Consider the following 11906-nt stretch of genomic DNA (forward strand, 5'->3'; position numbering starts at 1 on the left):
CGGAGGAAGTCTTCTTTTCACCCCCGGCTCCGTTTCCTAGGAAACGTGGACTCCGCGTTCCACTCTGCGTCGCTGCCCCCTTGACGTCACGCTCCGGATGGGAGGGCGGGGCGTGTGCTACCGCCAGGGGCGGGGCGGCACGGGCGGGCCGGCCGGGCTGTGCACCTGCGCCTCGGCGGGCCGTCTGGGGCACCGTCCCCGGCCCGCCCGGCCCCGCCATGGCCCGGCCGCAGAGGACTCCGGCGCGCAGTCCCGATAGCATCGTCGAGGTGAAGAGCAAAGTAAGGACCCCTCCGGCCTCGGCTCTAGGCGCTCCCAATTCCCTCTTTCTCCCCTTCCCGGCTCCTAGGTCCCCGCACCTCTTCCCTCTATCCTCCAAGTCCCATTCTGCTTTTCTTCTCGCCTTCTCCCACCCATCTTCCTCCCTCCACTGCTGGCCTCCAGATCCCTCTGTGTCCCGAGTACCTGGAGGGTGGTAAGAAGACCTTGGACAGCGTCCCTGGTACTGGAGCTGAGGTCTGGGCTTAAGGCTGCCGCTTTTGCGGCAGCCGTTTCTTTCCCATCCCTGCCGGCCTCGGACCTGTGGTGAGAAAGGGGCGCAGGCTATTCTTACCCCTCCTCTCCCCCAACCCCGACTTCCAGTTTGACGCCGAATTCCGACGCTTCGCGCTGCCCCGCGCTTCGGTGAGCGGCTTCCAGGAGTTCTCACGGTTGCTGCGTGCGGTGCACCAGATCCCGGGCCTGGACGTGCTACTTGGCTATACGGATGCTCACGGCGACTTGCTGCCCCTCACCAACGACGACAGCCTGCACCGGGCCCTGGCCAGCGGGCCCCCACCACTGCGCCTACTGGTGCAGAAGCGGGGTGAGGAGGGGTACAGTGGGCAGCCTCTGGGGTAAGGTGTCTGTGGGGCAGGTCCACAAGGGTTAGTCCATGTCCAGGGCACCCAGGCGTCACTCTCTGCAGTCCCTGCCCTTGGCCTGACCTCCAAGTGGTAGGAAATAGCTACAGTGCCCCCTGCAAAGAGCCCAAGTTGGGGAACAGGTCTCTGATCTCAGCAACCCGCCTCTCCTACAGCAGACGCTGACTCCAGCAGCCTGGCTTTTGCCTCCAACTCTCTGCAGCGGCGCAAGAAAGGGCTCCTGCTGCGGCCAGTGGCACCCCTGCGCACTAGACCACCCCTCCTAATCAGCCTGCCCCAAGATTTCCGCCAGGTTTCCTCAGTCATAGATGTGGACCTACTGCCTGAGACCCATCGACGGGTGCGGCTGCACAAGCATGGTTCAGACCGCCCCCTGGGCTTCTACATCCGAGATGGCATGAGTGTGCGTGTGGCTCCCCAGGGCCTGGAGCGGGTTCCAGGCATCTTCATCTCCCGCCTGGTACGTGGGGGCCTGGCTGAGAGTACAGGGCTGCTGGCGGTCAGTGATGAGATTCTCGAGGTCAATGGCATTGAAGTAGCCGGGAAGACCTTGGACCAAGTGACGGACATGATGGTCGCCAACAGCCATAACCTCATTGTCACCGTCAAGCCTGCCAACCAGCGCAATAATGTGGTGCGAGGGGCATCTGGGCGTTTGACAGGTCCTCCCTCTGCAGGGCCTGGGCCTGTTGAACCTGATAGTGATGATGACAGCAGTGACCTGGTCACTGAGAACCGCCAGTCTCCCAGTTCCAATGGGCTATCTCAGGGGCCCCCGTGCTGGAACCTGCACCCTGGCTGCCGATATCCTGGTGCCCGCAGCTCTCTGCCCTCCCTGGGTGACCAGGAGCAGGTCAGTTCTGGCTGGGGGAGTCGCATGCGAGGAGATGGTAGTGGCTTCAGCCTCTGACAGGCGGGATGCAGCCCCGTGCCACTCCACACTGCTGGGCCATGGCAGGGACTTCATAGTGGGGGTTTTTAGCGGGCTCACAGGGCTCCCTCAGCCTGGGGAACATTAAAGGTTTTCTACAAATACAGTCATGGTCCTTCTGTGTCCCAGCCCCAGCCTCCTCCCTGGTCCCACTAGTTTGTCTTCTGCTCTGGACTAAGGCAGGAGTGACAATTGGGAGAACTTCCTGCAACTGCGCAGCAGGAGGGCCACCAGGATTGGCATTTTTACAGTAAGAAAAGCTCTTAAGGAAACAAATCCTGTGTACAAACAGTTTAATTTTGACAAAATGGTTAAAAGACTGGGATGGCCCTTCTGTAGCCACTGGTGGCTGAGAAAAGTGCTCCAGGGACACTGACCAACCCCCTGCTCCTGTCTTCAGACCTCTGATCTGGGAATGGGCCTGACCCTGTCCTTTTCAGCCATGTGGCTGGTGAATCTCAGCATGTACCTCCCTGCTAATTGTCCCCCAGAGGGGCTCAGGTGTCCATCTTCACAAAGACTTTGGGCCGGGAAAAAATCTTGATGGCCTCCTCTACCTGCACCAGCTTCCGGTCCAGCTCAGCACGGTGGCTCTGAGCTCTCAGTGAGTCTGCCCCAGCAGGCAGCAGTACCAGCTCACGCAGCAGCTGGCTCTGGCCTACAGGGGGCCCGGGAACAGTGAGTGTTGGGCATGTGCCCAGTCCCCAGTGGGTTCCCCCTCCAGCCTCCCCACCCAGGTACTCACTCTGAAGCAGCTTGCTCAGTGTTTCTAGCTGCTGGTTCTCAGGCATGCGCATGTGGCCTGGAGGCATGGCAGGGTCCGGCTGGCTCTGCTCACGGGCCTCGGCCTCCCGCCGCCACAGGTCCCTGCGCTCCAACAAGCTGTGGGTGCACAGGCTCAGGGTTGATGACCCCCGGGCAGAGATTGGTTCCCACCCTCCCCTGGTGCCCCTTGCCCTGTGTGTCAGGCAGTGAGACCTACTAATGGGGCACGTGGCCCTTCTGCGTGGCATTGTAGTGCTCCTGGGCCTGCCGCTGCTGCTCCAGCACCTGTGCCAAGACCTGCAGCGAGCGGGAATGCCTCCGGGGGGCCCTCTTGGCAGCTTGGGCATTGTGACGAATGAAGTCCACCCCCAGGCCTGGCCCCTGCAGGACACAGCAAGTGTGGGTGGTGGCACAGAGCATTATGTGGTATCCCTGAACCCCCCGACACACACTGGGAGCCCTGCCCAACCACCATCCACTCACCTTAGCTTTGGAACTTGGTGGGGTTGGCTGGGGACTGGGAACACGGGGTGGTGGGAGGCCAGGGCCACAGCGGGAGTGCGCCCGCAGGAAGTGGGCAGACTCTGTCCCAAAGGCAGGGCCAGGCTCCTGGAGGGCAGGGCACAGCAGAGAGAGCAAGCAGGCTGAGGTCTGCGGCTGAAACCTCAGGACTCTGGCTCTCTTGGCCCTTCTGACCTCTGCATCCCTCGGGACCTCTTCCCTCCTCAAGGGACACTTGTTCTCATCAGCACATAAACGTGTGGATATCAGATTTTTAAGAAAACAATAACCACCTCTCCTCCAGTACTGGGCCAGCCACCACTCTCTCCCCTCCTTCCTAGCGAAGCTTCCTGGCTCTAGTCCCCCAAAGTTCCTGATGGCTGGCCTCCAAGTCCTCAAATCCAGGCGGTCACTTCCTTGGTCTCGTTGTCCTCTACCTGATTGTCAATAACTCCTAGGTCTTACTCCTCAGATCCAGGCCTGAATTTCCATCTGCTTCCTGGACACACTCCCACCCCCTGGGAGCCCCACAGATGCTTCAGCCCTGACACATTCGTGTGACTGTGCCCTTCCTCTCACTCTTACTCCTCCTGCTGAGTCCTTGGATGGAGGGATGATGCTGCTCTCTACTCAAGACAGAGCCCCCCACCATACCTCTGCCCTTCCCACTGTCCTCAGAAATAAGGGCTGAAAGTGGCTAATGTGGCCCTTGATGTGGGTCCAGCTGACTTCTTGGTCTAACCTCACGCCTTTCTTTCCTCACAGTGAACTGTACCTAGCATCTCCATTGCTATGTGTCCTGTGGTCGGTGAGGTTCCATCTTTTGGGAATGTTCTCTTCTGCTGTCCCCTTGCCTAATTGCTCCTTGCCCCTTAGGATCAGCACGCCCCCCATCGCCACTTTGAGAAGGCTCCCCTCAGCCCCGCCCTGCAGCAGTCAGGGTCTCTTAGTCCTCTGTTACCTCTGTGAGGTAACCTCCCCAGTTCAGAATATAGTTAGTTGCTTGTTGGCCAACAAAATGAGTAATACTTCTGGCTCCCTGAGGCAGGTACCTGCAGCTGTGCCTTGACCCGGGACTCCACCTTGTCATACTTGGGCGAGCGCCACAGAGCTTTTAGGGGCCTAGGCTGGCCCTGCTCCCGGCTGTGCTCCCGTTCTCTGAAGCGCTTCTGAATCTCCCTGATCCGCCTCAGGTTCTCCTTCTCATGGTCTTTAGGGTCCTTCCCTAGAGAACAGATGCTGCCAGGCTCTGCCCTACATGTGGCCCACACAATCCAGTTTCTACCAGTTCACACACAGGCCTGTCCTCTGCCCCTTACAGAAAGAGCCCCCTGACCTCTCGTCTACCTCATCACCGTGTTCCCTTCCTCACCTAGTAGGTATCTCGTGATGATTTTCTCATTATTAATTGAGACAGGGTCTCACTCTGTCACCCAGGCTGGAGTACAGTGGCATGATCACAGCTCACTGCAGCCTCAACCTCCCTGGCTCAAGTGATCCTCCCACTTCAGCCTACTGAATAGCTGGGATTAGAGACATACTCCACCATTCCGGGCTGATTTTTGTATTTTTTGCAGAGATGGGGTTTCACCATGTTGGCCAGGCTGGTCTCCAACTCCTGGGCTCAAGTGATCCCCCCGACTTGGCCTCCTAAAGTGCTGGGATTACAGGCGTGAGCCACTGCTCCCAGCTGATTTTCTCCATTATTACAGTGAAGTATACTATTAATTATCTCATATATGACATTCATCTCTTGTTCTTTGTCTCCCACCTTGACTCGATGGCTCACGCTTGTCTTCAACCCTGTGTTCTAGCACCTATATGGCCTGGCACACAAGTTTGACGGGTAATAAATGCATGAAGCAGAGCTAGGGCTTTGTGGGAACTACCTCATTCAGTTCCCCTTCGAGAAGGCAGCGCATTTCTCCCCCTTTTATGGTTGGGGAAACTGAGACTCAAGAAAGCAAAGCCTGGGCCCAGGTCAGGGGAGAAAGGGCAGCTACTTTGATGTCTTTCCACCCCAAACAGTCTCTCTGCCCCTTCTTCCCTTCCTGGGACTTACTCTTGAGAGAGGCCCCAGGACCTAGGGAGATGCCCTCAAGTTGCAACAGCACGTCCCCGACGCCACGCCGGCCGCGCTCCAGGATCTCTCGGGCGCCGGGACCGATGCAGGGGCCACGGGGAGCGGTGGCGTCCAGAGCCCGGTCCGAGGTCAGCAAGTCCAGCTTCAGCGCGTTTCCCTCTAGGCGCCCTTGACCTGCGTGTGGGGCGGAGCCGAGCGGAATGCGGAGCTCAGAGGTGGAGTCGAGGCCGACCCCCGAGCCTCTCGCCACCGCCGCGCCCCCGTACTCACCAGAGGCCGGCCGCCGGTAGTAGTCAGGGCAAAGCGTCGGGTCTGGGGGGATGGGCCCCGAGATACGGGAAGGGCCCTCGCACATGCCGTCGGCGCCGCCCTGCATAGGGGCCCCGAGGCCTGTCGGGCTGTGTACTTCCCTCCCTGGGCCCAGTTCCCAGCTCCAGGCCTCCTCCCTAGTCAGGGACCCTGACCCTGACCCGGACCCAGGAGGGCCGCCACTCCCGGGACTCTCCCGGTCCCCGCCCCGACCTCGGCCCCCTTTGTCGCCTCCGCGACCTCTGCTCCCAGCCCATTTCCCGGTCCCGCTCGCGCCCCAACCCCCGCGGCACTCGGGCAGGGGCTCACTCGAGCGTCCTTGCCGCCAGCTGCTGCCACTCGACGGGAGTTGTTGTTGCCGGGCAACCGTGGCTTACGTCCCGGGGGACAGGGCTCGCTGACCCTGGCGCAAAGCCTCTTGGGGCTTGTAGTTTCGGTCGAGGGTGGCCGCCGGTCTCACTTCCGTTTTGTCCTCGCTTGCTGGCCGGTCTCCCGGGTCCGCGCGGGGCCATCATCCAACCCCTCGGGGTCAGCCCCAGGCAGGTGTCCAGGATGCACTGAGCCCGCGCAGCCATGGCCTCGGTAGGGGCGGAGAGGCGGCCGGGATTCCAGGAGGCGACGGTCGTGGGGCAGGCACTGCTCGTGGAGGACCCTGGCCGCGCTCAGACCTCTGAGGTGACCATCAGGCTGTTTAGCATTCAACATAGGGCCGCAGAGCTCTGAGAGGCGGAACTCTGAGCGCCCCGACCCCCTAACTGCCAGGCTGGGCTCTCCAGGAGAGGAGAGACACAGGCTGTTTCGGTGTCTAATGTTAGGTGTTCAGTGACTGATCCCTATATCTTTTGCCCGGCCATGGTGACCGATGGTCTGTGTGTCACCTCTAGTGTCCAGTGACGGGAGACCAGTTCCTGGTGCCAGCAGACCAGTTCCTGGTGCCAGCCCATGAGGCCCGCAGGACCCAGGGTGAAGACCAGCCCCCAGCAGGAGCCGCTTCAGAGCCGGAGCTCCAGGAGGAAGGACCCCACCTGGAGGAAGAGGGGCCCAAGCCGGAGGCTGGGGCGCTAGAGGAGAGAGGGCCCAGGCCCGTGGTCTCTGTAAGGCCCGGTCATGGTCCAAAGAGGAAGCCTGTCAAGTGAGGGGGCTCTCGGAAGGAAGGATCTGCAGGCCGGGGGATGGGGCTCACACTCCAGTAGGATTCCTTTTTTTTTTTTTTAAAAAAAAAAAAGATGGGGTTTCACCATGATGGCCAGGCTGGTCTTGAACTCCTGACCTCAGGTGATTCACCCACCTCGGCCTCCCAAAGTGTTAGGATTACAGGCATGAGCCACTGCGCCCAGCCTCCAGTAGGATTCCTAAATCCTGCACGCATGATTCTTGTGTCCACCACTACTACCCTCACTCCCCTCTCTTTCTGTTCCTGAAGACCTTCCCCCAACTACCCCCATGTAGGGAGTGGCAGGAGAGAGGGGGCTTCAGGGTTTGTAGGGGACTGGGCTCACCTGGCTCTGAGCCTCTCTTGGGCCTGGGGCCTCACTAACCAGGAACGGGGCAGGCATCGAGCCCTGGGGTGGTGGGCAGGCTGGGCTATTCCCTGGGCCAGGGCTGGAGCCTGGCTCCTCAAGTCTCTTGTCCCTGGCTCAGGTCCCTCAGCCTCCCGGGCCACCGTGCCCATTTGAGGGCTGAAGCTGAGCTGCCACCCAGGCTGCTGCTGCAGGAGGAGGAGCCAGAGGGCAGCCAGAGTGAGGTCTCACCATCTGCCAAACAGCACAAAAAAGCCAAGAAGCGCAAGAGCCTGGGGGCTCCTGTGATCCACGCTTCGGCCAGCACAGTCTCTGCACCCTTAGAGATGTTGGGGCTGGAGCGTGAGTGGCAGTCCCTGAGCTGTTCCTTCTCCCCCTGCCTGTGGGGCCTAACCTGACACAACCTGGCGCTCCAGCCTCCGCCCTGCCCCGGGTCTTTGCAGGAAAGGCCCAGCGCCTTCGGCCCCTGTACCAGTACATCAACTATTGCAACCCTGAGCTGAACCAGGTTGGGGAGAGGGACAGGGAGGCCGAGGTGGATGCAGAGGCAGAGCTGGCCCTGGTTCCTGAGGAGGCAGGTGTGGAGCAATTGCAGGCCTTGCTGCCCTTGGCAGGTAAGCTGGGCCCGGGCCTCACTTTGTCCTGTCGCAGTCCGTTAGTGCCCCCCACCCATGCTTTGGCTCCCCTTGGAGAGGAGGCTGGAGAAGAGCCTGGGGGCCTGCCCAGCTTGGGGGTGAGTGACCACCTCAAGGCCGAGGTGGAGAAGTCAACCCAGGTGGACATCGACAAGATGCTGAGTGTCTGCACTTCTCCGCTTGTCCACCCGCTCTCTCCTCAGTACAAGTGACTGTCCCGCCCCACTGGTGGCTCCCCTCCTTCCAAGCCTGAACTTGGCTTCAGGCTTCCTGTGAACCTAGGCCCTCTGGTGGAGGGGGCAAATTTGGTACCTGCCCTCACTTGGGATTTTGGGCTTGCTGAAAATAAACATTTTTCTTTTTCGAAGACTTTGTTATTCCCCAGATAGGTTGCCTGAACTAGGAAAGAGGATGGAGGACTCAACAGTGCAGGTTTTGCATCTGCATCACCCGTGACCTTGACAATGACAGGTTCTTTCGTGCCACTCCACGCCTCCCTGAATCGGGATGGGCCTGGTGCTGTGCATTTAGGTGAATCTGAGGGTCAGGCAGCTAACTGGGTGATGAAGAGGGAAGTGAGAAGGAGGAACTTGGGGCAGAGAAAAGAAAGGGTCTGTCAGCTCATGAGAAGCAGGTGTTTGGCCCTGCTCTCTGTCTCCGGAGGAAGGGCCTGCATTTGTCTCACCTTGAGGGGATCAAAACTTGGGATCCCCTAGGAAGTGGAAAGAGTTCATTTGCCTGTTGCAAGAGTGACAGCTTTGGGATGTTTTCCACTCATTGCTAGACCATAGCTGGACCGGACCTTGTCCATGGAGTAGCTCCTGGTCACAGGTGACAGGGCATCAGTGATGTTGTCCTGGCAGGGTTGGGGTGGGAGGGCAGTAAATGCATCTGGGGTCCTGAGACCAAGCCACTGGATGACAGCTCTGTCCAACCATCAAGGATCTCTGGGAAGAGCCAGCTGGTGCTGGCCATTTTGGAAACTGCACATCCTGCTGCCTCCTGGGCCTCCTCTGTGTTCCTTAGACACTGCAAACAGACATAGGAATTTCAAGTTCATGGATAATTTCCCTTCCCTGCAACTGCTTTTCCTCCTGTATCTCGTCTGTGCAATTATTATTTATTTATTTATTTATTTCTGAGACGGAGTTTCACTCATGTTACCCAGGCTGGAGTGCAGTGGCGCGATCTCGGCTCACCGCAACCTCCACCTCCTGGGTTCAGGCAATTCTCCTGCCTCAGCCTCCTGAGTAGCTGGGATTACAGGCACGCGCCACCATGCCCAGCTAATGTTTTGTATTTTTAGTAGAGACGGGGTTTCACCATGTTGACCAGGATGGTCTCGATCTCTTGACCTCGTGATCCACCCGCCTCGGCCTCCCACAGTGCTGGGATTACAGGCTTGAGCCACCGCGCCCGGCTCGTCTGTGCAATTATTTAAGCTAGAATCTTGGGTGTTACCCCAGAACCCATCCTGTCCTTTGTTCCCTGATTCCTACAAGCTAAGCAGACATTGAGGCCAGTGGACATACCCTTTCAGGCTGAGAATGTCTCAACTTCCATAGTCAGCACTGTTGCCTGGGCCACTGTCATCCTCAGGTGACAGCCTCACTGGTCTCCCTGTGTATCTTCCTTGGCCCACAGATCCATCTAGTGGCCCTGCAACACACACCTGAGCCCCTGATGGTGTCACTCCCCCTTGGGATCCTCCTTCTCTTGCCCCAGGCACCTTAGAACTCAGTGGCTTCCCGTAATTCCCTAAGCAGTTTCACCTTTTCCTTGCTTCACTCTCTGCATGTGGGGCTTCCTCTGCCTAAAATGCCTTGATTCTCACCTCTCCCCCTGGCTACTGCATACACACCCTTGAAAACTTGGGGCCCTGCTTCCGGGAGAGCCATGTTGCCCTCCATTGTAGCACCTACACACTACTATTGTGGGCTATAACTGTCTTCAGGACTAGACTGTGAACTCCCTCAGGGCACATGTCATTGCATCACATCCACCTAACCAGAGGGCCCCCTAAAAGGCACCAACGTGAAGAGACTAAAGTGAGGAAGCTGCAGAGAGGGACAGGCCAGAATCCGAAAGGCTGAGGCCATCCCAAGTCATAGTCATGTCTAGGTTCCCTGGAGTATGGCCTGACAAGGTCACTGGAGGGAGTGGGGTGGGCAGGCTCAGGTAGGAAAAGCAGGGGGTCTCCTTTCCTGGCATCATCCCAGGCTCCTCCCTCCTTTGACAGGGTCACTTGGCTGCTCACTGGCCCCATGGGCCTTTTTTTTTCTTTTCTCTTTGAGACAGGATCTCCCTCTGTTGCCCAGACTGGAGTGCAGTGACACAATCTCGGCTCACTACAATCTCTACCTCCTGGACTCATAGGATCCTCCCACCTCAGCCTCCCAAGTAGCTGGGACTACAGGTGTGTGTCACCATGCCCGGCTAATTTCTGAATTTTTTAGTAGAGGTGGGGTTTTGCCAGGTTGCCCAGACTGGTCTTGAACTCCCGGACTCAAGTGATCGGCCCAGCTTGGTCTCCCAAATGTCCCAAAGTGGACTTTTTTTTTTTTTTTAATTTATTTATTATTTTTTAAATAGGATTTCACCATGATGGCCAGGCTGGTCTTGAACTCCTGACCTCAGGTGATCCACCCACCTTGGCCTCCCAAAGTGCTAGGATTATAGGTGTGAACCACCACACCCGGCCTTTTTTTTTTTTTTTTTTTTTTTTTTTAAAGTTTTTGAGACAGCCGGGCACGGTGGTGGCTCAAGCCTGTAATCCCAACACTTTGGGAGGCCGAGGTGGGTGGATCACGAGGTCAAGAGATCGAGACCATCCTGGTCAACATGGTGAAACCCTGTCTCTACTAAAAATACAAAACATTAGCTGGGCATGGTGGTGCGTGCCTGTAATCCCAGCTACTCAGGAGGTTGAGGCAAGAGAATTGCCTGAACCCAGGAGGCAGAGGTTGCGGTGAGCCAAGATCGTGCCATTGCACTCCAGCCTGGGTAACAAGAGTGAAACTCGGTCTCAAAAAAAAAAAAAAAAAGTTTTTGAGACAGAGTTTTACTCTGTTGTCCAGGCTGGAGTGCAGTGACACGATCAGCTCAGTGTAGACTCTTACTCCTGGTCTCAAGCCATCCTCCTGCCTCAGCCTTTCAAGGTGTTGGGATTATAGGCATGAGCTATTGCACCCAGCCTGGGGCAAGACATTTATTTCTTTTCTGCTATAGACTTCCTTGGGTAGTGATTTGATCACCCCAGGTAATACTGTCCATGAGGACCGTGCAGATCAAATGTTGTGTATAAGAATGAGCACAGATTCTTCAGGGTTTTTCAGAGGTTGAGGGCCCTTCAAGATAATTAAACTTTTTTTTTTTTTTTTTTTAATTTAGACAAGATCTCACCGTCACTTAGGCTGGAGTGCAGTGGTGTGATCATGGCTCGCTGTGGCTTTGACCTCTTCAGTTCAGACACCCAAGTAGCTGGGACTATAGGTGTACACCATCATGCCTGGCTAACTAAAAAAATTTTTAAAAATTTGAGATAGAGTCTCACTGTGTTGCCCAGGCTGGAGTGCAATGGGGTGATCTTAGCTCACTGCAACCTCCACCTCCCAGGTTCAAGCCATTCTCCTGTGTCAGCCTCCCAAGTAGCTGGAATTATAAGCATGCACCACCATGCCTAGCTAAGTTTTGTATTTTTAGTAGAGACGGGGTTTCACTATGTGGGCCAGGCTGGTCTCGAACTCCTGACCTTGTGATCTGCCCACCTTGGCCTCCCAAAATCCTGGGATTACAAATGTGAGCCACTGTGTCCAACCAAAAAAAAATTTTTGTGGAGGTAGGGTCTCTCTATGTTGATCAGGCTGGTCTCAAACTCCTGACCTCAAGCATTCTTCCCTCCTTGACCTCCCAAAGTGCTGGGATTACAGGCATGAGCCGCCACACCCAGCCAAGACAATTGAGCTTAACCTCCTTGCTTTATGGTTGGGGAGGCAAAGGCCTAGAGAGAAGTGACCTTGCATGAGACCACACCCTAGGATCTGGGAGCCCCTGTCTAAGTTTTGCAGGATCTGCACACCTGGGGACTCTCTGGCTAAGGCCTGACCCAAGAAGGCCTCCATTATCTTTGCGTGGTCTCCAGGGCTAGAAGTGTGAGCAAGGCCAGCACTGATAAGGAAGAGCTAGTTGCGTCTTCTCACAGGTGAGGCAGGAAGTAGAAATCGTGGGAGAACTAGACTA

General features: G+C 57.1%; 3 protein-coding genes across 7 annotated transcripts; 2 read left to right on the forward strand and 1 right to left on the reverse strand.

Annotated features, from left to right (window-relative positions):
- Positions 1 to 130: 130 nt before the first annotated feature.
- Positions 131 to 8130, forward strand: PARD6A (par-6 family cell polarity regulator alpha). Of its 5 annotated transcripts, none has more exons than XM_032283742.1 (4): positions 131 to 281; positions 643 to 865; positions 1079 to 1776; positions 8053 to 8130. In XM_032283742.1, the coding sequence occupies exons 1-4, from the start codon at positions 219 to 221 to the stop codon at positions 8068 to 8070; spliced, it is 1002 nt and encodes a 333-aa protein (XP_032139633.1). In that variant the 5' UTR covers positions 131 to 218; the 3' UTR covers positions 8071 to 8130. The 5 variants fall into 5 exon arrangements, with proteins under 5 accessions (XP_032139633.1, XP_032139634.1, XP_032139632.1 ...); XM_032283743.1 differs by lacking the exon at positions 8053 to 8130 and adding an exon at positions 3593 to 3833; XM_032283741.1 differs by lacking the exon at positions 8053 to 8130 and adding an exon at positions 1984 to 2075.
- ENKD1 (enkurin domain containing 1) lies at positions 2133 to 5871 on the reverse strand. The gene is made up of 7 exons (XM_032283755.1): positions 5474 to 5871; positions 5183 to 5377; positions 4173 to 4345; positions 3103 to 3228; positions 2837 to 3000; positions 2600 to 2736; positions 2133 to 2512 (listed from the first exon to the last, which is right to left on the reverse strand). Exons 1-7 carry the CDS (start codon positions 5577 to 5579, stop codon positions 2352 to 2354), a joined length of 1062 nt encoding a protein of 353 aa, XP_032139646.1. The 5' UTR covers positions 5580 to 5871; the 3' UTR covers positions 2133 to 2351.
- CUNH16orf86 (chromosome unknown C16orf86 homolog) lies at positions 6063 to 8031 on the forward strand. Its single transcript, XM_032283756.1, has 4 exons — positions 6063 to 6187; positions 6397 to 6644; positions 7154 to 7374; positions 7476 to 8031. The coding sequence occupies exons 1-4, from the start codon at positions 6086 to 6088 to the stop codon at positions 7877 to 7879; spliced, it is 975 nt and encodes a 324-aa protein (XP_032139647.1). The 5' UTR covers positions 6063 to 6085; the 3' UTR covers positions 7880 to 8031.
- Positions 8131 to 11906: the final 3776 nt, after the last annotated feature.

Source organism: Sapajus apella, unplaced genomic scaffold (genome assembly GCF_009761245.1).
Source record: "Sapajus apella isolate SASKATOON/1434 unplaced genomic scaffold, GSC_monkey_1.0 scaffold15, whole genome shotgun sequence".
In the NCBI taxonomy this organism is placed as follows: domain Eukaryota; kingdom Metazoa; phylum Chordata; class Mammalia; order Primates; family Cebidae; genus Sapajus; species Sapajus apella.